The sequence below is a fragment of the Uloborus diversus genome, chromosome 9, assembly GCF_026930045.1.
Source record: "Uloborus diversus isolate 005 chromosome 9, Udiv.v.3.1, whole genome shotgun sequence".
Taxonomy (NCBI): Eukaryota; Metazoa; Arthropoda; class Arachnida; order Araneae; family Uloboridae; genus Uloborus; species Uloborus diversus.
Genome location: NC_072739.1, coordinates 37,394,458 through 37,421,825, shown reverse-complemented (window position 1 = coordinate 37,421,825; position 27,368 = coordinate 37,394,458). Strand labels below are relative to the sequence as shown.

General features: G+C 35.8%; 1 protein-coding gene across 1 annotated transcript in view; it reads left to right on the top strand.

The window, feature by feature from the left end:
* LOC129229237 (laminin subunit alpha-like) overlaps nt 1–27,368 on the top strand; it is a gene marked incomplete in the record, with an annotated part of 161,277 nt that overhangs the window by 33,894 nt on the left and 100,015 nt on the right. Inside the window, 9 exon segments of the mRNA XM_054863502.1 lie at nt 3,123–3,359; nt 7,540–7,710; nt 11,588–11,801; nt 14,183–14,392; nt 15,599–15,871; nt 17,766–17,903; nt 22,847–22,984; nt 26,094–26,228; nt 26,713–26,847. Coding sequence (XP_054719477.1) covers nt 3,123–3,359; nt 7,540–7,710; nt 11,588–11,801; nt 14,183–14,392; nt 15,599–15,871; nt 17,766–17,903; nt 22,847–22,984; nt 26,094–26,228; nt 26,713–26,847 — 1,651 coding nt within the window.

The following is a 27,368-nucleotide window of genomic DNA, read 5'->3' as shown; positions in this document are numbered from 1 at the left end:
CGCCATTCTGTGACAGCTTATACTGTTTAGACAGATTACAGTACCGTATACATTTAGTACAATATTTCTGAAGTTGCTGTTGAGAAGGCCATTTCTGAAGTTGTTGAAATTGCTCTTCCTACATTGGAGTATTCTATGTAATATCATTAACGATAGAAATCTTGTAATGTTGCGAAGTACACATGGGGAGTTTGTACTTCGCTCATTCGTTTTTTTTTATCCTACTTTGCTGCGTTGAATACATTACTTTTATCGAAATAATTTATTTTGCATTCTATTTGCGACGGGGCCCAAAGCTGGCAGCATTGATAAAATCAGATTGACGGTTCAATAATTATTATTTCTTGAAATTGGTAGAATAAGCAAAAAAAAAAAAAAAATAACATGGAGTCACAAAAAATACTTTTACTTTCCCAACATTTAATTTTTAATTAATTTTTTGAAAATGTCTCATTTATAAACCGAAATCTTTCATCGTGTGACGTCACAAGTGATGAAAGCCATCTTGAATCGGAGTGCGTGGTTATTTTTTTCGGCAAGAAATGAAATATGATTATGTTATATTTAATAATGTTTATGATATATTTAAGGAGTTTTTCACCGCGAGCAATACGTTAGCAGAACGAAAATTGTTAGTTAAATAAAGTATTCATTTTAGTGAACTTTGGCAGTGTCCTGAAACTTTATTCGGATAACCCTAGCTCACTTGTGACGTCAGCAGCAAAACTGAAAACAACAGCTGAAAGTCGTTTAAGATTATTTTTAAGAGAGAAAATAAGTCAAAATTAAGAAAAAAGAGTAACTTACCACATATTTTTGACTATGCTCTTTCAGAAAAAAAAAAATATTTTTGAAAAGGGAAAAATAATCCAATTGTCTAGGAGTGTTCTTCCGTTTCATACTAACAAAAACAATAAAACTCTTAAGATATGAGCAGAGCAGTTTAAAATAGGGGAACTCAAAGTTACTCTGACTTGCTGTCAAAGAACTTCAACATTCGGAGTCAGTGTCTGAAGACGAATGAAGGAACTCCCAAAACTTAAATATTTAGGAGGAAGGAAATCCTCAATTCACCGAATGAAACTCCGAATTGTACCGAATGATAAATACGGATATTCCAACGGGGTACCTTGTGAGAAGAGATGTTCGACATTTAAAAATTTGCAATACTGCCTCCAAATTTAGCGAATGAGGATTTTTCCGGAGGTTACAGCCCTTGCCCTCTTGTCGGAGCGCCCGTCCCTCCTAATGGCTGAAATTGCTATGGCTTGATTAGCAGTATTTTATCGGAAAACGAAATTCATGATATTCAAAGGCATCCTAAGAGGCCTTAATATCCCCATTAACTTTATTTACAGACACTCACTCAATTACTTTCGGATCAGCGTTAAGAATAAGCATCCTGTTTTGTTAGAAATAATGAAGTGTTCTTGGCTTGTTTTCAACATATTTTGGAGTATCAGCATAAAACTTACCGAGACATATTTGCAGAAAGTAGATTAACCTTTCGAGAAGGGATGTGTCTTACACTCCAGAAGAATTGGACTTAGTATTCAAACATTTTGGGGTTATACACAAAAAACCATACATTACATGTATGGTTTAATGTGTATAGGCGTCCCTCGTATAACACGGTACCCATAGAATACGATTTCGATACTACACGTTACGAAATTTGCGACTATTATAACACAGATTCGAAAAACCGGTACAAAACAGTAATTTAATACTCTGTTTTGATATAAAACAAACTTTAAAAGATTGAATTTTATTTTTGTTCTATAGACCGTTAAAAAAACCTGGATGATATTAACTCGAAATTTTTTTTTTCTTTTTTTAAAGAAACTGATACGCAAAATTGTGTCTGTTTCCGACTTGAAATTTTGTTTTGTACGTATGACAAGTTTTAACTTTTAAAAATTTTAATTTTTCTCATGAGTATTCTAAAAGTAAAAAGATGAAAGTTATTTTGTTTCCAATACGTTGTTAGAAAATTCGCAACTCGAATAAACTATAGACGGCGCTGTAGCGTCCAGCCACTGTCTAATGGCGGATGAAAAAGGTAAAACAAACAAATGCCGTAACTTATAACTTGCTTTGACGCTTAGTAAATGACAGTAATTTTTCGTCGTGTTTGTGGGAAGCTTTCTTTTCTATTCTTCTGAAATAACATTACACCACAAACTGTCTGAAGCCTGTAATTTACCCCAAAGAAAACACGTGGAATGGAATGTTTTCCCTTTTTCTTTAGTATCATTAATCACCGCAAGGTAGCGTATTCAAGCTCTGGAGTTGCGAATAGCGTTAGAGTTAAACATAAGCTAAATTTGGCAAACGATAAATAAAAAAATGTAGCCGAAATAAAATTTGAAATAAAATAGAATAATTCGATTTATTTTATTTTACGTTTAGTTTCGCAGTTGTTGCTCAAACGAACTTTATTGCTACAAAAAAACTCAGATTTTCTTTCTGACAATACGCGTTTCGTTCGTAGACAAGAAAATTTTCTTGTTGCATAATGGTTTTCATTTGAGGTATGCAATTTGTATCATTTATAGCAAATCTATTTTTGGATCAGTGTGGCCTTGGTATGTTTTGGTTCCCAGTTTTCGTTTGAATATTTTAATTCATCGAAATTTCAGCGATTATAAAATTTGCACCTTAAGACTTAGTTTCGATATAACACGGTACACATTGCTTGATTTGCATCATTTCAAAGTCTTGTATAACACGGTTCCGATATAACACGAAACGATTTTCGATACAACACGATACATATTGACTTCATTTATGTTATGTAAATGATTAATTATTTAAAAAAATAAGTTATAAAAAGTCTCGAATAACACGCTTTCGATACTACACAGTACGAATTAACCGTGTTATACGAGGGGCAACTGATATGTGCTTCACTACGGTACGGTTTCGGTTGTACTTAATGCTCTACCCATTTGCAGGGATGTGACATTGTTACGCATATATTTGCCCTTTATTCTCGTATGTTTGCCATTTCCCCTTTATCTCTTAGTAACAAAGCAGAAAAGGGAGGTCAAAAAGTTTTAAAAAGTGAAATCATTTATGGCCAGCCTCTTAACTTATTTACCCGTATTGTCTTGTTTCAGGAGTTCCATGTGGCTTACGTATTCATCAAGATGGGGAATTCCCCCCGCCCTGGAGTGTGGGTTCTGGAGAGGTCAACCGACGCTGGAGAAACGTACGATCCATGGCAATATTTTGCAGACACACCAGCAGACTGTGCGCAAATTTTCGGTCCAGAGTCTCTACAGCCATTAAACAAAGACGATTCTGTCATTTGTGAAACGAAATTCTCCAAAGTTGTGCCTCTGGAGGGAGGAGAGGTGAGTTGTTTGCATTCATTGGATGCACATGGTGCGGCAAGATATGCCTTTTTTCAATACTCAGTACATCTATTTTGTGGATAAAATGCTTTTTTTTTTTTTTTTAAAGAATGTAGGTACATATTTAAAGTTTTGTTTTACAAGGTTTTGAAAGTCACATCAGGAAGGTGACACCCCCATTGCTCCATACACTGAAAAAGTGCCTTTTTTTTCCCGCGATCTTGCGAATTCGACTTATTTTACACTTCACATGTATGATTGGCTGCTTTGGGGGAATACTTGCCAAAACGCCTTATCTCGATTAAAGGCGATTTGGATGCCTGGCCTGCTCCCCCCGGTTTAGCCCCTAGCGATATTTTGTGGGGTAATTTGGTATCTCGTGTAATGAAAACCTCCAAGGAACCAGAAGGCTTTAAAGTTAACATCCAAGCAAAAATTGCCAATGTGCCCACTAGGGTGGGCCGAAAAAAACTTATTTTTTTATTTCGAAGTTGTAATAGCGCGGAAAAGTTGCGAATTATAAAAACAAAAAAAGGAAAAAAAAATTTTGGAAATCGATTGACATCTTCCGTTTGCGCATGAGCCCTAAAGTTTGGACAAAATATGATGAAAACATAATTTTTGCGAATTTTTTTAAAAAATTTTAATTTGAGGTTTTCTTAATATAATAGTTTGTAACATCTTTAAATAGAGCCTCAAAACATTGTGCTTAAATTTGGTTTCGATCGGCTAATACCTTCTGGTCACGTATAAGCTCCAAAATTTCCCAAAATAATGAAAAAGTTACATTTTATGGGTTTTTTGGTATTTGATAAATAATCAGTATTTAAATGTAATAGGCGAAGTATTTTTTCAGTACAACTGAAAATAAGATAGAAAAAAAAAAACTGTCAGGTTCAGTAAATGTTTTCTATTCGCGCAAAACCTTAGAAACTTTCGTGCACAGACGTCGGACAGCAATCCAGACAACGTCACTCGCCCGGATGAAGTGCTCGCCTTCGATCCATCTCTGCCTTCCTATGACCATGCCAGTTGTTTTTGTACATTGTTTTTTCAGTCTGCATATCTCAGTAGTGATCACAATGCACTATTATTTAGTTCAACCTAGCTGTTTTCATTCTGCAACTCTTGTAGATTTCTCTTATGATATATGCTTGTGCACCGGACAGTTTGGATTCTCCATTTCAATGAGTTGCCATTCCGCCACATGTTTGAGCTCTTGGATGGCAAGATAACGTGGCCTGATACCTCTAAAGGGTCAATTGGTGAAAACTTAGTTGTCTGCCAAAATCTTCCGGTAGTTAACTTTCAGAGTATTGATTACCTGGCCCCAGAGGCTGACCGAAACGTGCTCCAGCAACATTTCTTTGATATTTCAAAGGCAATTAAATCAGGAACCTGTCAAGAAGACTTTCCTGTACGAAATATAGAGTGTTTATCACGCTCGAGGTGGTTGACAAAGGCAAACAGAACTCTCAGATTGTGTATATAAGTGACGAGAGCCTCGCACCTGAACTTCAAGAATTAGTTTTGCTTATATTCAAATCATACATGTCTATCAAAGCATCTTAAGACAGCCCTAAACTTGTTTACCAAGCCATACAATATATCAGGTATTTTCCAAAACCTTTGTTTTATGTTGTCGACATTGCGATTAAACGGAATGTTTTTTTCGCCTACCCAGAAAACTTCCATGACTCAAGCTGAGAATAAATACATGAATGCTCGGGATTCAAAGAATTCTGAAGGCAAAACAGACAGATCTAATAAGGAAAATAGTTAGAACATTCACGCCACCAAAAATCAACTTCAATGCTCAAAAATACTCGGAAATGGTCAACTGGATGTATTCTGAATTATCTCTCCCCTCATTGGCATAAATCAGTGACGATGACGACATCATCGACAGTGACTCAATCCCTGACTTTGAAGGCTTACTTGCTGGTGAAGTTAGGCATGGATGATCTGGAGAGTAGGGTGGTTGTTATAAATCCGTCTCGAGATTCAGCACCACAAACTTTTCCTGATGCTACTGCGCGTGACAAGTTTAACACAGCGCTCAGTAGTCTGCGTGTGCTCTGGGAATTGCTTGAAAGTAATGTTTCAAACAGTCAACTAACTTTTCATCAATGGGTCCTTTAGAGGTACTAGGCTCTGTTGTCTTACCATCCAAGAAAGGAAATATGTGGAGGAATGGCAACTCACTGAAACGGAGGAGACAAACTGCCCATTGCACAGGCATATATCATAACAGAAATCTACAAGAGTTGCAGAACGAAAACAGCTAGGTCGAACTAAATAATAGTGCACTGTGATCACTACTGAGAGATGCAGACTGAAAAAACAATATAGAAAAGCAATTGACGTGGTCATAGGAAGGCAGGGATGGATTGGAGACGAGCATTTCATCCAGGTGAGTGACATTGTCTGGATTGCGGTCCGACGTCTGTGCGCGAGAGTTTCTAAGGTTTTGTGCGACTAGAAAACATTAACTGAAGCTGGCCGGGTTTTTTTTTCCTATCTTTTTTTTTTTTTTTTTGAGTTCTCTGAAAAAATACTTCGCCTATTACTTTTAAATACTGATTATTCATCAAATACCAAAAACCCATAAAAATGTAACTTTTTCGTTATTTTGGGAAATTTTGGAGCTTATGCGCGACCAGAAGGTATAATCTGATCGAAACCCAATTTAAACACAATGTTTTGAGGCTCTATCATTTTTTTTGTCTTTACAATTCGCAGCTTTTTCTCGCTATTACAACTTCGAAATAAAAAAATAAGTTTTTTCGACCCACTCTAGTATCCACTTTTACGTTAGAAGGGCTTATGAAAAATGTTAGTAATCGACTTATTTCAGTGCATAAATAATGGGGAGATTTATCTACCTAATTTGAGATTCAAAACTGCGTCCAAAAAAAAAAAAACAATCTGATTCACAAAAGGCTTTTATTGAATTTTGAAATAAGAAAGTTTTTTTGCCACTCCCTTTTCTGTTGAAGACCTAGATGCAGGAAGGGGGTAGTTCCATTTTAAAAAGGGGACTCTTTAACCTCTTTTTTTTTTCTTCTTTTTTTTTTTTTGGTCTTTAAGGAATGACAAAAAAAAAAGTACAAAAATTCTTTTAAAAAGATACTATTTTTGTACTCATTATTATGATAGAATTTGTCTCCATGAAAATAATCTTAGTGGCATTTTAAATATTGTCCTCATTTTCTGTTAAACGAATTTCAATGACATTTTAAAGATTCTGTTTCTGTATTCAATATTACGATCGAATTTGTCTCTATGTCTGAACAAATCTCAATGACATTTTCATAAAATATAATGTTACCTGATTATTTGTTTTGCATTGGAGCTCTCCCATTGGCTAAGTGAAGCTGTCCTCTTCTTGCACATATTAAAACTGGATATTTTTTCAAGCTTATAAAGTTGTGTTCTTAAATAAATCGATATTTATTTACATTAATGAGTACGTATGTGTTCATCTTTCGCATGACATTGCAGATAATTAAGGAGAATCAACAACGTTTTAACGCACAAAATTAGCTGATTACTGCATACATGTGTTTCGGGGTTTCAGGAAACCTCTTTTTCAATGCAAAATAGTGAGCTTTTGGGTGCAAAGACATCCGATAAAAGCACGGGAATGAATAGCTTAATTAGTAAAAATAGCAAATTAACAAAACAAACAAGAAAAAATGGAACTAAGAACCAAAATTTATTACATGATTCCTTTCGAGAAAAAACTGTTAAGCAATAAATTTCTCTAAAAATACCGTAATAATAAATTTTGCTGACTAAATGAAACCGCTAAATAAATAAATTAGCGACGGATTATTATGGGAGTTTTGGAGAAATTTATTGCTTAACGGTTTTTTTTTTTTTTTTCTCTCTCGAAAGAAATCATGTAATACATTTCGAATCTGCGTTCCATTTTGTTTTGCTTGTTTTGTTAATTTGCTATTTTTACTATTTAAGCTCTCTACTGTTCATTCTCGTTGCTTTTTCCGGATGTTTTTGTATCCAAAAGCTCGCTACTTCGCATTGAGAAAGGGGTTTTCTTGAAACCCCGAAACACGTGCATGCAACCATCAGCTAATTTTGTGCGTTAAAACGTTGTTCATTTCCCTTTACTTGTCCGCACTAAGGTTTTTTTTTATTTATTTATTTATTATTGCAGATAGTTGTTTCGTTGCTGAATGACCGGCCTAATGCGGAGAATTTCTCGTACTCTTCTGTTCTGCAAGAGTGGACAAAAGCCACAAATATTCGTCTCCGATTTCTGAGGACAAAAACGTTGCTTGGACATCTGATGTCCGTCCAGCGACAAGATCCAACTGTTACAAGACGAGTAAGTGACACTATTTTGCATCTTAGTGTAGCTCTTGACGTCATTGCTTTGTTTTTTTAGTTTTTTATTGTTTTTTTTATATATATCTAAAATCAATGAAAATTTATGTATCGTTGTATGTATGTATAAAGTATAGTACGTATGTTAACTATGTCATCGCTACTCCTGGTGAACGACAGAAAACTGAGCATCAAACCAGGTATCGATAGATTCGTAATTTTCTTGGCTACATGTTTAGCTATGTGGTATAGCTGTGCGACATTAATTAGCGCAGATGTTAATTAAGGACGATTAAAAACCTAACATTTTCTCCTATCGGTTTTTCTTTCGGAAAACTTTTCCTCATAATTTTCCTCATCCTTCCGTTAAGGGGATAAGCGGAAAGGACTCGCAGTGCGAATGTTTTTATTTCTCAAGGCCATGCTATCCTACGTTCGTAATTTCTCTCTTTTTTCTGCTTTCAGTGGAAGTCATTGAATAGTTCGAGTTAATGGTTTAGTTACAAGGTGCGCGGAGCATAATCGAATGATTCTAGAGCTGCGTGGCAAAAAAAAAAAAAAAAAAAAAAAAACTAATGCACTGTTTATTAATTAATGTACGGTCGCAGGCGATGTGTATTTTGATGATAATTATGTTTTCATCTCTTCCTTGGAAGGAATGTAATTTACGTACCGAAAACATCATTTAAATTTCTTTGAAGTCAAAGGAAGAACTGGAAGAACAACTGTGGTTGGTTGTACACCAAACCACTGAAGGCGGATTGTGCGAGCCGCCGTAGGCGGCAAACCGAGGGCGGCACAGCTGGCGACCAATCTAGCCACCTTAGTATATTTATGCTTTCTAGCAAGCTCTATTTCTGCACAACGTGAATGGAACGTATCTTGCCCAAGTACACTAATGTGGGATAGAATCAGGGGCGTCTCGTTGGGAGGTCATGGGAAGTCACTGTGAACTCTCAAAAAATTCCTTATTCGGCAAATTTTGGTCTGACGATTCGGAAAAATTATCATCATTCGGCAAAATTTGGAGTTCTATTAGACAAAATTATAATCGTTCGGCAAAACTTGGAGTTCCATTCGGGAAATTGAGAATTTCCACTCTCCTAAAAATTTAAAGTTCGGAGTGCTTGATGGGCGTGTAGTATATTAAAATTGGTCAGAAGTTAATGAAACTACTTTATTTAGCTCGTGGATTACCCACAGCGAGATAATTCGTAGTACGTAAACTTGATATCCCGTATCTCATGGCGAGCAAGACTCGCACATCAAGGGGTAAACTCCCAGCTGGGCTGACGCCCAGCACGGGGACCTTCCCCGGCGCAATAAGCACCAGGACCGTCCGTGACTTAGACGACTATCGACCGTCGCACTCAGCCGTGCGGGGGGCCCGCTATGCGGACCCCCCGGACGGTGGAACCTAAGGCTTCCAGCTAAGTGGTGGGGTGTGTGCGGAGAAAAGTACGTAAACTTGATCCAAGGTTTTCTAAAACTGCTGAAACAAGAAAAAGGCGGAAAAGATGAAGACTGCGAGATAACTCGTTGCCGACTCTCACGGAAAACAGCTAAGTCATGCTCATAATAATAGGCTTTTGGGTTGATGTTAATCCACTCAAATACCTTGTATGATAATATTGGTCTTATAAACCCCTGGGACCTCGCATTTGAAATATATTTCTCCAAAAATCCACATGTTTTCAATATAGCAGCAAATTTTTTCTTTCATTTTTCTTCAAAAATAAGGTCACGTTGTTTTAGGTAGGTATTTAAAAACAACAAGAATTTTAAATTTAAAGATTTTTTTTTTGTCAAGCTAATGTCGGAACTTGTTGTTGGAACTCCTATTTTATTTCTTTTTTTTTCAGTATGTTTCAGAAACTAAAAGCATAATTTATCTAGGTAGTTTTTTTTTCTGTGGCCCTCAATTGTTTTCGCTAGCTTAATGAATTGATGCCTAAAATATAAATAAAAACCTTATTTCTATTTAATGCAAACTGACAAAGATACCCAAGATGAACACTGTTATAACCAGGGGTTCCAGACTAGTGAAAATATTCCCTCTAAGGTGAAAGCATAGTGCCTGAAGGTGCAATGCAGGCCAGAAAATAGAGCAGAGGAGCTGAAACAGCATGCAATCGCAAAAAGACTCATTGCGCATGCGCTTTTGCCTTAGACATACATTCAACCACCTCAATATGGCGGACAAATGACGACTGCGTTTGTGTGTCTTTCACATTGAATGAAGTACACTATTGGATTAAGACACAACTTTTCTAGGATTAATCATCCGAAATTACAAGTAAGTACAGCTTTTGATCACTTTGTAGTTTTTAGGACTTTCAAACATAGTTAAGTGTTTAAAAGTGCATTTATTGCTTTTCAGTTACCGTTAATGTCTTTTAATTTCAGTTTACCGTTACTATCGTGAAATTTCCATCATTCAAAACGCTACTAAAAATATTTGTCATTATTTTCTTGAGTACTCGATAAGCAGCTTTTATTAATCACCAAAGAAAAAAAAAACACCTGCTATAAGATTATCAATAATCAACAAGTGAGAATCTTAATAAAAATGGTTCTTGTGCTTCGTAGATTATTACAGAAAGCTAGCGATAAAAAAATCTCTCTCAGTCTAGCTCTTTTTTTTTTGCTTTTTCATTCAAGTGTTAGAATCATTTCCTGTTAGCGGTTAATGTCTCGATAGCCTTAGAAATTTCTTTTGGTTTTTAAACTGTCGAAAAATTTCATGTGCATTTTATTTTGTTACTCTTGATTAAAGTTTATGAAACGATTTTGTTTTTCCGTAACTGTAATATCCCTGAATATTTTTGGCTCTTCATGTAAATAATTCATAAGTACAGCTATGCTTCATTTTCGGAATGCGTCATGTTTTAGTAAATGTATAATTTCTCACATTATTTAAATAATTACTCGTCTTTAAATTATAACGATTTGTGACAGATCTTTGATACCAAGTAAAAGGGTAGATATTTATTGTTTTATTAATTCTTAGCATTACTTTTTGTAAAAAAAAATACTCATCAGAACTCTGAATTTTTCACATGTTTTTAACGGTCCCAGAGTTATTATTGATATTATTTATTTTATGAATTTTTAAGAAAACGATAAAGATTTCACTGGTCCGCAAAGTTTTTCATTTGCTTTTACCGCGCCCGTGGGTCAAAAGAGGTTGAGAAACACTGAGTTAGAGCAATGAGCACTTCTTAACTATGTTGAAAACTCTGAAATATGATCAAATGCTGTAATTACATGTTTTAATCATTTCCAGTACCGAGTTCAATGTGAAAAATGTCAAAAACGTAGAATATCATAAATCAAAACAAAACTTAAAAAAAGAAAAAAAGAAAAAAAAAACACAACTGTATTCAAAAACGCGCACAATACGGGGGAGGAGGATCTATAGTAAGGGTGCCATTTCTCTCTCCGAAGGTTCCTCTTTTTCACTCCGGCTGTCTATTTTTTAAAAGGTGCCTGTTTTTCACCCTATTTAGAGGTGCGATTTCGGCTCCGTATTGGGTGCCGCTGGTGAACAAGCGTTTCTCCCGTGAAAGGTGCCGAATGCATCCTGTACTTTTAACAGTGAATGAATCTGATAAGATTTCTATAAAATTAATTTTTGTATCCGGAACTTCTCTCTCATGTTAGAAAAGTGAAGCAGTCATCCTAAATTGCCGGCATAGCTGGCACAAGGCAACAACGCCTTTCTTATTTCGTTAAAGAAATGGGCTAGGGACAACAATCCTGGGGACCATACGGAAGGATTAAAACTTAGTTATATTAGTGGCACGTATCATTTTTGTTTTCGAATTAAATAAATAGTTGCTACCAGTGAAGTTCTAAACCTCATATCTTTTTCCCAGTACTTTTACAGCCTCAAAGATATCAATATTGGTGGACGCTGCGTGTGCAATGGCCATGCTGAAACATGCGACCTAACAGACCTTAGAGATCCGTACAAGCTACTATGCAGGTGCCAGCACAACACCTGCGGCCCGCAGTGCGAGCAGTGCTGTCCCGGATTCCTGCAAAAGAAGTGGAGGAGAGCAATCATCAACAATCCTTTCGTTTGCGAACGTAGGTATTTCTTACATACAGACATATAGACACATGAAGTTAAAGTGCAGCGTGTCCGAAAAAGATCTTTATCGTTCTAAATATTATTGTAAATATGCTAACTGGTGAAATAAAACGCTGTTAAATATAAAATAGTGAACAATTCTGAAAGATTTTTCTGGTATTAATTGCCTGATTATAGATAGCGATTGTTCCTAGCCAATTGAGATAACCAGGAAACTTTACGTTTGTGTAAAACTGAAAAAAAATTCAAACAATGAAAGCCGTAGGCAACAAGTAAGAATTCAGAGAGCATGGTTGGAACATGGTTTTTTGACGCATAAATAGTTTGTCATCCTCCCCCCCCCCCCCCCCGCATTATCTAAAAACGAGGTATCACAGTTAGGCGACATTTAAAAAAAATCACCCAATTAAAAAGATTCTAACAATGGACAACTAAACAGTCTTTCTAGCTTCGTTAACATTCAAAGATATCGGCGCCGTTTCCAGAATCTTCCATTACCGCTAAGTTTGGCCAATTTTTCTTAAAATATCATCTCACTTTAAGACCTTAAATTTTTATAACGGGGGGACGAGGGCAATGGAGTCATGCATCGAAAACATATTCCACGATGCTCTTTCATATGTTTTTTATTTTTAAACAAATCATTATTACACTTTTCGTATGATTCTTTGGTGGGGAGGAAATGACGACTGCACAAAAGAAAGCCCTGTAAGTATTGCGGTTAGCCGAAACAAAATCATCGTAACCCAAGGACGGACACGGGGGAGGGGCAATCGCCCCCTCCTTGAGCTGAGATTCAGGAGCTTTCTTCAGGTATATTTTCGATATTAAATTTCCAAAACCGCAATTTTACATAACCTTTGATGGTGTTAGAAGAAAGGGAGCTCATTCCCGGAATTCTTCTGGAACTGAAGTCGTGAAAACGCAATCGTAATCCATCTCTTATTACTCTGGGGATAGGGATTGGAACTTCATACGCGACTTTTTTTGAAACTGAAGTATACCAAAATCTCTATTTTAGACAATCTTAGATGATATTAGGGATAGGTTCAAAGGCTCTCCCTGGATATTTTTCGAAATAAACGCAATTGTAGGACACCTTTGATTAAATAAGGGTAAGCGATGGGGTTTCGTACACTGCTTCGAAAGTTTTTTGAAATTAAAGTTTAAAAGAGTCAAAAACTAAAAAAAAAAAAAAAAAAAATCCCCCTTCCCCTCCTTGATTATTTTCTGGGTCCGCCCTTTCCGTAACTGTACAAAAGAAACATTCGGCCATAAATATCCACTAAGTGTGACCCTAGTTGGATTTTATGGTACATCCGGCTAAAATTTTCTTTGCATGGTTATCAGTGATTTTGTTTCGGCTAACCGTAATACACACTGCTCTTTCACCTGGGCAGTTGCCATTTGCATTTCTCAGCTCAACTAAAGATTGCGCTTCTAGCCACTAGCGCTATCTACTTCAGGAGGATATGCAAAAAAAAAAACAATTTTTGAGCTACGGGAATAAACCTGGGAATTCTGAGGAATAAAGCCGGAACTTTGGGGAACAGTGGGAATTTTGGTAGTAAACGTTCTCATGTTTTTCCACGCTGATTCTGGGCCTAAAATACGATTAAGTAAGATTTTTTTAGATGATATCATTGCTAAAAGAACTTCTATGTTCTGAGTATAGAACAAGTTATTAAGAGTTAAATCGAATTAAAACTAAAAATAAGCTCTTTGAAAAGGGTTTTTCTTTTCTTTTTTTTTTTTGAAAGAAATTCAAATTGTTGGTTGATGTCCAAAAATAACTGCACCCTTGCTGACGTGATAAGTATTATGAATGATATGACTTATCTCAGTGCTATCATTAAAGAGTACTAAATGTACACAAATAAATCATTTAAATGTTTGATTTCAGATTAGTAGTTTTTATAAAAGTATTAAACATTCAAACCAATTAGTCAAATATTTAATTGCAAACTAATAAAATGAAAAATAAAAAATAGTCTATTTGGCGTAATGTTTTTAGACAAAGAGTTACGTAATTTGCATTTGCAACAGTAAAAAGCTTTAAACTTTTGAAATCGTGTGGGAAAAAGTTTAAAAGATAAACAAAGTTTTCCTTCTTTAAAGTATTCCCGGGAATTTTCAAAATTTCCTTTCCAAAAATCCCGGTTCACTCCTGGGAATAAAACCGGTTTTTTCCTTCCTTTGCAACACTAACTTCAGGCAATTAAAGCCAGATAAATTTTGCAGAGCTTTTCATTCTTTTGCAGCAAACTGCGTTCCATTTCACCTTTTGTTAGTAATTTTATTATTATTAGTGTTTACAGTGATAACGATCTTTCCCGGACATGTTATACTTTTAGAAGATTAATTTCCTCTCTTTCAGCTTGCAACTGCTATGGTCATTCTGACGAGTGCTATTACGACGAGGAAACTGACCGCAACAAGCTGAGTTTGGACATCCATGGGCACTACGAAGGGGGAGGCATTTGCAAGAACTGTCGGCATAACACGGAGGGCATCAACTGCAACAGATGCAAACCAACCTTTTACAGACCTTACGGAAAATTGCTCAACGCTACTGATGTCTGCCAACGTAAGTATCTGATATAAATGGAAAACTGAGCGTATGTACCTATGTATTTATTTATTCATCTATGTCCAAGTTACTTCTCCCGAACGACAGTGAACTGACCATCGAGCCAGGTATCGATGGATTCGTCATATTCCCGTCTTTATATTTGGCTATTCGACATAATCCTCCGATGAAAATTAGCGGAGATATCAATTAAAAACTATTAATTATGACCCTTAGATTTCGACATAAAATCTCTATTTTTTGAAGGTTTTCCTCCATTCACACAAATTATTATTCATCTCAACTTTCCGCAGAAATTTGTAGCGTGAAGCAAATCATTGAGAAGAAAGATCTGTTGCCATTTTTTTCCTTGAATATAAACAAATAAAATTCTGGAATTTGTTTTAAAGGCTTTTCCTGTAATCGGGGGATTTAAGATGTTTACTTTTTGGTTATTTTTCCGCAATCTGCCCCAAAATTTTACTGTTTTTTTCTTCTTCTTTCTTTTTTTTTTTTTTTTTGTTGCCTTCATATGCCTTTGCCTCAGGTTTGAACCCGCGGTAGAAAATAATTTGTTAATCTCGATAGTATGATGTACGGATTGTTTACAGAGTAACACGTTCAATAGTACCACGTTTTTGTTGAAATTATTTTTATCGCGAAAAAAAAATAATACATAAAAATAGGGCAGTTGATGCTTCTAAAATGCAAAAAATAGAGGACTACCAACATAAGCTTGAAAATTACTGAAAAAAAAATTTAACCTTAAAACTTCAAGGAGACTTTGTAAAACTGAGGTCCAGTTTTTGCTGTAAGTTTACATTGGATCCGGAACTTCCAGAATGAGTGAAGTACAACTCAACTTAAGTTATAAATCTTGTGGTTTTTTTTCATTTTATTTATAGAGAAGCTAAGCAGCTTCACATGCATAGAGGACTGTGTACCAAGCGCCGTTCCTTCGGGAAACACACAATAAAGATTTACAATAGAAGAGACGGAAATAGCACTCTGGGCACATGCGGGAATCGAACCCAGGACCCCCGGCTTAGAACCACGGAGGACCCTTTTGTGACTTACACTATTATCATTCTAACCTAACTTGACCAAATATTGATGCTCCTTCATATTACATCCACCCCTTATAGTGAAGCATGCTATTAATGCATTTTAAGGCATTCCAGTTTGAATGTGTAGTTAGAATTCAGCTCCAATTTATTGTTTCAGCTTGCAACTGTGATCTCGCGGTGTCTACCGGCAACTGTGCGGACGGCAGTGGTCTTTGTGAATGTCGCCCGGAATTCTTGCCACCCTACTGCAACGACTGCAACCTCGGTTACTATGGATACCCCGAATGCAAACTCTGCGATTGCCACCCCAACGGCACCTATGGAGATGTGTGCGAAGTATCTGGTGGACAATGCCCCTGCAAAGCTAGCTACGGTGGTATCAACTGTGACAGATGCGAGGAAGGGTATTACGGGTTTCCAGATTGCTTACGTAAGTGAACATTAAAAGATGAAAATCTTTTAATACTTCATACGGTCATTTTTTTTTCCTGCAGTGCTACATAAAAATGTTTTGTTGAATGTTTTGCAGTAGCTCTTCTCCTAACCATGTTAAAATATTATCTCAATATATTCCACTCTCGCCCTCCCCCCACCTCCAATTGCAAAAACAATCAATTTCAAATAGCCGAACTTGACTGCAGTTCTATCTTCCGTTCAATAGACATCCCTAAATGGTCATTTAATGAAATTAATTTAGTGTTGAGTATATTTTGTGTGTGTGTGTGTTTTTTTTTTTTTTTTTTTTGCACCATTTAATCCATTTGGTTACAGTTTTAGTTATTGACATCTAAAAATTGATAAACTTAGTAGTGCGAATAATTCATCCCAACGCCTTAGAAAGGCTGAAGTAACGAACCGCAATTCTTTTTAAAAAGGCAACTTTCCAAAACAATTCTTTTATGTAACACAAATGTATGAGAATATTGCCTATCCGCCCCACTCCCCCCCCCCCCACCCAGACACGAAATTCAAAACAATAAATTTCAAACTTCCGCACTTGACTGCCGTTCTAAGTTCCAATTTCTTTGACGTCAAAGTAGAGTACCGCACCAGTAACAGACATGCTTAAGACATCGCTTTCAGGTTAACTCAATTTTCTGAGCTTTTTAACGTATTTAGACTTTTTAAATTATTTATCTCTCATGCAACTACATCTCATCTAACGTTTGGCTGCTTCTGGATCCTTTGAATTAGTTAATTCTATTTGTATTTGCTCAGTTCGAAAAAAGGTCCGACCCCCCAGTAACAGACACGGAAAAATCTGATGATACCCTCTACAGATTGGATGAGGACAGGATGCGTAATCGACAAAATTCCCTTTTTCTCCTCAAAATGTGCAAAAGTTCTTTATTTTGTTGAACTGCCTTATTAAATTCAAATGAACATGAAACATCTGCTGACCTTGTGGTAGCTGTTCATGACCTTCCACCACTGTAAATACCAACTGGCTCATAAAATTCACTCTGATAACCCTAGATGGTTGCACCGTATTCATGGGCCACAGCAACATCAGTTTTACCCGCCTAAAATTCTTATTATTTAAATCCAAACTTATGACTCTCTGTTACTGGACCCTTGTTTGTTACTGGTGCCGTTACCCTAAATGCTCGTGTAATAAATCGTCCTTAGTACCCTCAGTCCAGATGAGCAAAACATTTTTACTGTTCACATTTAAAAATTCATAAATGTGGTGTGAATTATTCTTCCCGCAGCCTTTAATAAGTAACAATCGAAAGATCATAGTAAAACATGATTTTTATAGCATAAAGTATTTGCCCTCTTGTCCCTATAGAGTCTTCGGTTTCCCAAAATTTCAAGAAATGCCGCTGAACGAGTTTCGAAGAGAAATGGAAGACATCTATCACATGCTTTGCAGCTGCAGACGGTGAAATCGAGTTGTATTTTTCATTTCTTGCCAAGTCTTTAAATTTTGGTGACTTTTCTTAAAATTTCAAGAATCGATATCTCGAGAGACGAGGGCAAACAATTAATGCATCAAAAAAAGGTTTCACTATGCTCTTTTGATCGGTACCAAACCCCACAATTTGCTTGGTTCCTTTGTTAGAAAGGCTTAAGCAACGGATCATATTTTTTTAAAACAGACGACATCCTAAAATTTTATTTAATCATCCTAATGTAATCTTTTCAGAATACTACTTCACACAATCCCTCGCCCTTTCCCTACCATACTCCAGCCACGAAATTCAAAACAATCAATTTCAAACTACTGGACTTGAAATATTGCATTTTTGACATATGTATTTAATCGACCTTCTCCTACGTGTCTTTCTTCAATTAAATGGCCTTTTCTTCATACATTTCAGCATGTAACTGCAATCCATCAACTTCCGTCAGGAGCACCTGTGACCCGGTAGATGGCCAATGTCCGTGCCAAGGCAATTACTTTGGTCGCCAATGCGATCGATGTCGTGTTGGTTACTACAATTATCCAACATGCGAATGTAAGTATTTTCTTTTCGTGAGCTTTTCTTTCCTGCACCTTTCTTTTCTGCGGCTGTATATAAGTGATGTCCCATTTTTTTTCACTACATATTTTGATCCCTCCCCCCCCCCCCCTCTTCACAGTCGCACTTTTTCATAATGATATTTTTATTTAAAAATGTTTAATATTGTAAAGTCGTCGTATTTCGCCCCCTCTAAATTTTTTGGCCTTTGATTAGCATATGTTACGGTCAATTAATCCCCAAAAAATATATAGCACCACCAATTAGGCATGCACATGGTATTTAAATTTTAATACAAAAAAAGCAATTTGATTTTCGTTAAAAAAAGTTTTCAAAATATGCACTTCTACCAGATTTTAAAAAAATTATCCCATTTTTTTATCCCCCCCTTTTAATACTCCTCCTAAATGGGTTAAAAACCAGGTAATGTTAATAAATATGGATTAAGAATTGCATGAAAGAAAAACATCACAAATTGTGCATTTTTTTACAGAACACTTTCATTAACAAATGTAAGATTGATTTTTTAAGCCTCCAAACAAACATGACAAAAGATTGTTTTTTTCTCTCCCTGGAGCACATTTTGTGTTACCCACGTGGTGCATCGAGGGCAACGTACCTAAAGTTCTCCATGTTTAACTTCATAATAACGTTTTTTTTTTTTTTTTTTTGAATATAAGATACTCTGAATCAACGTTTAAACTCCAATCTTTGTAGGGACGAAAATATGAACTTCATATTTGCCAATATGGTGACATCCTGCGTCCTGCTCTAAGTGAAGTGAGCCTAAACATAGCTAAGCGCTCGGATCATTCAGTTAATAGCTTACCTTAAACGAATGTGTCAAATACAACTAAATAAACATTTTTAATAAATCTAAAAGAGCATTTACAAATATTATTGGGTTAAATCAATTTTTTTAAAACTCAGAACAAGTGCTCCAAAACTGCAACGGATCGGATTAGACTCGTGAAACTTCCGCAAATAAATAGTGTTTTTTGACTGCAACCAGAAAACATATCAGGGTGGTGACACCTAGTTTCAAAACAGAGAAACTTAGAGGGACGAAATATGGCAACTTTAACATATCTCACTTTTCCTTACTCTCTCCCTCTCTTTTGTCACAAACTCAAAATTTCATGAACCCCTCTTCTCCCCCCCCTCAAAGCTTAATATCATTTATGGACAACCCTTCTCTTCAGAAATAAAAAATTATAACTGAAGTACGAATTACAATTTTATCAAAATGAATAACACATTTTTAACCATAATTTATATGTATTAAACTATTCCACTCATATTAAAATAGTTTGTTGTATTTGTTGCTATAAAGTGGAAGAAACACTCCTAAACTATTCATAGTTATGCAAATTTAAGAAATAATTTATATTAAATCCATTTAAAATGCATTATTAGCCTGGCCCTGGTTCAAAGCCATTTGGGTAACTTCGAGTCACGTCAAAAATAGGATGCAACATAAATTGTTTAGTGATAGAGCAGCTTTAAAGCAGCAAAATAAAACTTATTATGCTTGAAAACTCTCCCTTCGGGCTTCACAATATTATGGTATGCCTATCATTTATAACATTGGTGCCCAACTTTCTTTTAGCCGAGGACCGCACTAATTTAACTATTAAGCAAACGTTAAACACTATTGAAATACTATTAAACACTATTAAAATGAACTCCGCTGGCCGAACTCTGAGAAAATTTAAATGTATTTTTTTTTTTTAAATTTATATAACATGAGAACTCGAAAAACGAAAAAAAATATGCAAACCAAGATTTGTTGTTATCATTACTAACACTTTTTATTTTATGAATATAAAGTTGCTCCACCTGTTTTTTACTTCCTTTTACAAAAAATAAAGTATTGTTTTCGCGAAAAAAAATTTCACTCAAAAATCGGCCTTAATTTCCATTTTGCTCACCCGCGAATAAATGTTGAGGTTTTTTTTCGAACCGACCACACGTGGATGTATGGCTAGGAACGTAAAGACACCCGAAATACCCATTTTGACGATCACCGAGTTAATTAAAACGAGTTTTCTCGTGACGTCCGTATGTACGTATGTATGTGCGTATGTATGTATGTGCGTATGTGTGTATGTGCGTATGTGTGTATGTGCGTATGTGTGTATGTGCGTATGTGTGTATGTACGAATGTGCGTATTTATCTCGCATAACTCAAAAACAGTATGTCCTAGAAAGTTGAAATTTGGCGCGTAGACTCCTAGTGAGGTCTAGTTGTGCACCTCCTCTTTTGGTTGCATTCGGATGTTCCTAAGGGGTCTTTTATACCTTTTAGGGGGAAATAATTGATAATTTCAATGCTAACTCAAGTGGCGTTATAATTTGTCAAACACTTGGCGATATATCGCCAAGCTTTTGGACGCCAAGTTTTGTCGCCAACTTGGCGCAAAATTTTGCCATTTTTTATTTTTATTTTTATTTTTTTTTTGAATTTTTAAATCTGGTTTCAATTTGGCCAATGTTGGTGATATTTAAAGAATTTACCACTGAATCACATTAAAATTGCCAATAATGGGGAAATAAATCAGTGTAAAACTTTTTTTTTTGCTTCGGTTTGCAAGAAACTAGGGGTGAAAATATTTAACGTTTCCTTGCTTACTCCAAGGCGCTATTATCATTAAATTGGCGTAAAAGGAAGTCATGTGATGCACACATCAGCTCGTTAGAAACTAATTTCTGTCTTATTGAGCTCCAAATTTGCAACGATTGCTCTTGATCTCGGACGAGGTAGGTGTGCTGTTTTAGAAGGTTTTCGAGCATAGCTTTCGATTCGAAACATTGAACGTAACAACGGGCCGCATGAAGCAGGCCGCATATGGCCCGCAGGTTCAGCACCACTGGTTTAAAATATTGCAATGATGGAAGAGTAATTTCAATAATTTTAAAATTTGCTTCAAAACAGTAGCTTCAGAATAATTAAATGATGCAATAGCTATTCACAAATATTGCAACCGACCCCCCCCCCCCTTTTGTTTTTGATAAAATAAGGAGTAGATCATTTATTTCATAACTTTTCCAGTTAAAATAATAATAATAATAATAAAAAGTTTCGAGTGTGGCCCAAAGTTACCGACATGGCTGAAAATTAACGTAGCTATAATAATACTGCCGTAGGCAATGTAAACAGCAGTATCTGCAGAAATGAGTTTTTGTGATATTTGAAGTAACTCGTTTCCGATTCAATACTAACAACAGGTAAATGTTGGACTTAGCTCTTTTTTTCCAGCAGAAACCAAACTTAGCAAGCTTGTACAATATAGCTAATGTATAATAGATGACAAAAATGCTGGAAAAGTGAAAATTTGCAGTTACTGCTTTTTACCTGCCCACAACAGAATAATAATATATAACTGTAATATAAGTGTTTTAATCCTTATAGTGAAGAATATTAGATCTCCCCGACTTTTAGCCGACACGACATTTTCTTTCCCCCCCCCCCCCCCCCTCTTTTTTAGTTTCAACCTTACCTTTTGATATATTTAAGAGGAGGAGAAAATTTTAAATGTCGGCGAAAAGTAGGGTAAACCGAAGATTAAGTGCCTTCCTCGCTCTCAATGAAAAAACTCCCTCCTCAAATCTAAACTAAAAAGGGTTAGTTATTTGATTTTAAACTAGTACATTCTTAAAATGTGTATAAATATTCCATCATATAGGTACTAAACTTATAACCTGGTTTTCCTTTCACTCGTCTAGTAATAGACACGAACACAGTTTAAGAAATTACTCTTAAATCAACTTATAGCTCTTCAAGCTGCATGTAGTGTTTGATACTACAATTATCCAACATGAGAATGTAACTTTACTTCTTTCTTTAGGCTTTTCAGAAATTTAAAAAAAAAAAAAAAGAAATCAAAATTAAAATACGCACTAGATCAAAATGAAAATCTGACTTCGAGCCTCAATTTCTCTACTTTAAACTACCTTCCCATTTTAATGCAGTGAAACTCCGATGTTACGCTTGTCAAGAGACTGGGTTTAAGAACGTAAAATACGGGAAATACATAGGAAGAAAAAATTGAATAGGCAAAAAAATTAAAGGTAGTAAAGATACTCGTTCAGAAATTGTAACATCTATATTTTATAAAAAGAAAATTTTATGCATACCATTTTAAGATAATTTTTGAACATTTAGAATCCTGGCGTTAAAATTAAAAATAGTCCTTAATAGTGGATCGTTTTTAGTCACAATGAATGGAACAACTTCTAGGATTGAAATACTTCGACTAAACAGAAGACAGGAGTCTGTGGAAAACATTTCTGTTTTCATAATCAACTTTCACAAAGTGGATTAGCATTAAAAAGTACAAGAGGAAGAATACATTCATTCTAGAACATTTTTTAATTATTTGTTTTTTAGGAAAAACATAAAATGGAGGAAATTCCATAAAAAAGCAAACTTACAATCCGGGTTAAATTAACACTACTATTATACGGAAAAACTGGGACTTGTTAAAAAAAATCGCAAAATGCGGAAAAAATGCGGTTAAAGGGACGTGAAATCGAGGTTTCATTGTAGTACTATATCGTTTTGCTGTTGCAAAACGAGCAAATACTAATACCGCACTCAGGGGCGCTTGAACTTAAATTTTTGGGAGGGCAGAAAGTCTCAATTTGCCGAATAGAACTCTAAATTTCGCCGAATGATGTTAATTTTGCAGAATGAAATTCCAAATTCTGCCGAATGCTGATTATTTTTCCGAATCGTCAGACAAAATTTTTCGAATGAGGAAACTTTTGGGAGGTCATAGTGACCTTTTGTGACCCTCCATCGGGGCGTCCCGATCGCGCTTGTACTAAACTTATAAACTCTTTTCCCTTCCTTGTACCAAGCAATTGTTTAGCTATGGGCATGGACTAAGTTAGTGCAACTGCTCTTTATTCAACTTACATGGCTCTTGAAATTCCAGACTGCAACTGTGATCCTACTGGTTGCGTGGAGGAGATCTGCGACAGCAACACGGGAGCGTGCATATGCAAAGAGGGATATGGAGGACCTACTTGTGACCGATGTGCACCCGGTTACTATGGTTACCCGGTTTGCGAAGGTAAGGAGAAAGTGACGGATTTTCTTTCCACTCTTCTTGTGAATCCGTGAGTGCTCAATTCAAGCAAGACAAATATTTAAAGAGCACTTCTTGTTTTACGGAATTTTCAATCTGATGACGAAATTAATCGAAATGTTTTGAAGTGGGAATGAGAAGGGGGGAAAAAAAATACGAAAGGGGAATCAGTTATGGCGTTTCGAGAAGAATTTAACCAAAATTATAAGTTGGATTCCAAATACTATAAGATTTAAAATACGTTTTAAAAATAGACGGTTCAGTATCTCTGAATAGCGAACAAAATCGGTCCAAAAATCCATTCAATCTTTCTAGCAGCGAAACGTCTTCAGTAATTTAGTAAATTATTTCAAGTTAAGCAATCCATACACAACTAAAACATATAAAAGCATAAACTTGCTCATACTTTATTTCTATTTCCGGGTCAGGCATGGTCGATTCAGCCGTCCATCCATTCGATGGGTCGATAAAAGGAGTACCAAGTGCGGTTGGGAACTAAACCCTGGGAATTCCGCGTTCGGCTGACGACCTAACCGGAACATCTGCCTGGCACCCCAGAGCCCTTAGTCAGGAAAACTGAGGTGGGCACAGTAGGTCTGGGCTCCCATGGGCTGTCGTGCCACTGTGTTTGGTTCCTTATTTTATTTCATTCATTTCCTTTTTTAGTGAAGAATGATCTATTTAGTGTTTTAATTGATATTTTACCAACAAATGACAAAATCGTTTGAAGTATGATTCGCAAAAGCTGACAGAGTGGTGTAGTGGTTAGACGCTGGTCTCTTACGCCCCAAAGGCGCGGGTTCGGTCCTGGCTCTCGTCGGTGGATTTTCAAGATGCAGAAAATCGACAGCGTCCATGTCGTATGATTATGCGGCGTGTAAAAGATCCCTCGAGTACTCGTTTGGCATGGAGTATCCCTTGTCAAAATTAAATTCCTAGTGCTGGTTTGCATCAAATAGAGCCCAGGTGCCTCCATCTAGTGGGGAAACTGGAAGTCGAAATTCTCGTGGCAATGCCATCCCACCGATATGGTGCCACGTGAAAGAGTGGTTGCTATGCCGGGGGATTGCACTAGGTCTGCAAAAGGCATTTGCCTCTACTTCAGCCCCATTGGGGGGAAAAATGATTCGCAAAATTCTTGTGTACACTTGTTTCTGGATCTCAAAAAAAACAGTTTTTCAATCAAAAAATGCTTCTGGCTTCTGGAGGCAGCATTCTGGAGCAGCATTCTTCTTTTTGGCTTCGTAGTAAATTTTTTAACATCAATGAAGAGATAGATCCCAAGTAGCCAGAAACAAGTGTAAACAATATTTGTGATACCACTTTTCTTCATTTATTGTTTCAACTTAAAACTTAACACTTTCGTACTAATACTTTTACATTTTGCCTAATATGTTTTTGTTGGTCATTTCCGTGTGAAGTATAATTTACTGTCTTAAAAACAAATTTCATTAATAGTTAGAATTCTGAGCTATGCTGTTTGAGACAAAAGCATAATTTCACTGTATGTAATGAAGGGCACAGTATTCATTTAATTGCTGAAAAGTATATTTTGGTATACTAAAATTCGCTAAATAATATTTACTACGTTGTTCAAAAACAAATCTTTGCCTAATATTAATAAAACAGTCTTTCTGTTTTGTGAATATTAACGTTGACATGATGTGAAGGAGTGACTAGGGTAAGTAAAAACTAGGCCAACTTAATGCACTAAAGTTTCAAAACCAATACGAAATAAAATAAAAGATTTTTTAAATTGTAAACTTAAGGACAATTCGTGAGAAGTAAAAACGAAAGTCTTCCATTTATTGCGAAATGCTCAATTTCAGATTAGTCTACTAAAAGTTTTTCAATACGCAGTTGTTTTTTTTTTTTTTTTTTGATTATTATTATTATTTCAACTCCGTTTTCACAGTAGGAAAGTCAGGTGGGCGGCAGGAGGCTAGTTTGCGTACTAGGATACTGCACATACCACTGTCCAAACCCTCAATCACTGTCGAGTCCACTCTGCCCTTTCCTGTTGAGCTACAGACGCGAAAACATGGCAGTCTGCATCGAGTCTCCTGCCAAATGTGAATTGAGAAGTGCTGTTCGTTTCTTGCAAGCAGAAGGTAACATGGCAGCGGAAATTCATGGAAGAATAAGTCGTGTATATGGAGACAATAATGAGTGCTAGTGTTGTTCGTAATTGGTGCCGAAAATTTAAAGAGAGCGGAACTCAAAGACGCCGTCAAAAATCACTTTCAATCATTGGCGGCAACGTTCTTTGAGGAGGGTATAGAAAAGCTTGTGCACAGGTACGACAAATGCCTAAATCGTCAAGGTGATTATGTGGAGAAATAATATGCATTGTACTTTACTTTTGATAGTAAAATCTTTTTTGTACATTTACCCGTTTTTTTTCTTCTTCTTCTTCTTCTTCTTCTTTTTTTTTAAGACAAACGGAGCTTGAAAAAAAAACAACAACCTTCGTATATCAGGTACGTGTATAAATAAAATCAACAGCATCAATAAAACGTACAACTGCAAAAATTTTCAGACACGTTCGTCATGGTTGCATGGAATTCCTTTTTCAACGCAAAACGATGCGAGCTTACAAATGAGAAAACATTCGGCAAAAGCTTTTGTAGAAAATCTACACATCAATAAGTTCACGTGGCAGCTGTTAGTGTCTGCAGTTCAGAACTTCATTCGGCACTGAAGAAGAGATTCCTTTTATTATTTGGAACCTTTCTTTTTCTTCTTTTTGTTTTCTTTTTCCTTTTTCTTTGTGTTTTCTATTTCTTCTTCTTATTTTCTTTTTCTTCTTCTTTTTCTTTTAATTCTTCTTTTTCTATTTCTTCTTTTTCTTCTTCTTCTTTTTCTTCTTCTTTTTCTTTTTCTTCTTTTCCTTCCTCTTCTTCTTTTTCTTCTTCTTTTCATTTTCTGTCTGTTTCTATTTGTTCTTCTTGTCATCTTTTTTTTAGAAGCGGATATCTGATTAAGAGAAAGTGTACAGTACTTGCTCTTACATTACTCTTACAATAGTAATGATTACCTCTTAAAACTCAATGTTTAAAAACTTTTTGTTAATTTGAATTATTTTTCTTTTTAGAATGTAAATGCAATGAGCAAGGCTCTGTCAGCAGTGTTTGCGACATAAGTGGCAGGTGTCAGTGCTTGTCAAATTATGCTGGACTTAAATGTGATCAGTGCTCACCAGGATATTACAGTTTCCCAGATTGCTTTCGTAAGTAAACTTGTAAAAAAGTATTTAATTAGCCAAACCAAATTCATAAACTATTTTTTTTATTTTACTACATTCTTTTCCCCCTCTTTTCTTATGTTGTATCGTCATAGTCATCATCATATTTATTGCTCAAGTAACACACCTTTCGATCGGAATGGGGGACAGCTTTGCACAGACAAAACGTTGCTCTAACAAAATGAAGCCAACTTATTAGCACAATGCATAAAGTGTCTACATGGGTAGAAGACAAGACCATTAGTTCTCAAGCAAACAGAATAAAAACATAAGAGATGTTAACAAAAAAAAAAAATACCGACCCATCCTCGAGGCTCAAACCAAAGATACATAAACATTCAGTATTTGGTTAATAAATATTTCTGGTGGCTACTTGACAATATCATTATTATTAATTGTTACTTTCATCAACTATTATTTGTTACTGCAGTAATTGCTTACTTGTTTATCAATTGTTTTATTGTTATAGCTTGTGATTGTGAGCCAACTGGATCCATTGGAGTGTCCTGTGGGAATGACAAACAGTGTGTATGCAGAAATAACTTCGATGGTGAGAGATGTGATGTCTGTAAAGAAGGTTTCTACAACTACCCGTATTGCGAGGGTAATGAACGAATTCCTTTCCATTTTCTGAAATTCTTCTTTTTTTTTTTTTTTTTTTAAATATAAATCAAATTATTTAACGAAACCCTAAAGTGTTGTCAACTATTATCGTTGCTTATTTGATAATATCTATGAAATCATCGAAGAAAATGAGTGTACAGATGCTGGGTATAGATCTGGTCAAAGAAGAGCCTTCTTACCACCTTCACCACACTTGTTGTTGAAAATGCAGTAGTCAGGTGCAGACTCATAAACCAGTTCTGTAGGTAGTTCCAAAATTATTGATTTTGATTGTCCCAGAGATGTAACATCTACGCTGGATGTAATAAGAATCAAATCACCATAATGGTATAAAGGTTCTTAATGATAAAACAAAGAAAGATAGGTTGTTGTTGGCTTGTTCTTGAAAAGTCTAAATTTGACCGAAAGTGGTCCAGACAGTCTCGGCAATTTTAATGCAGTTATCCTTATAGAGGTCTGCGTGTATACATTCTCAGTAACTTGTTGTAGCTCCCTTTGGAT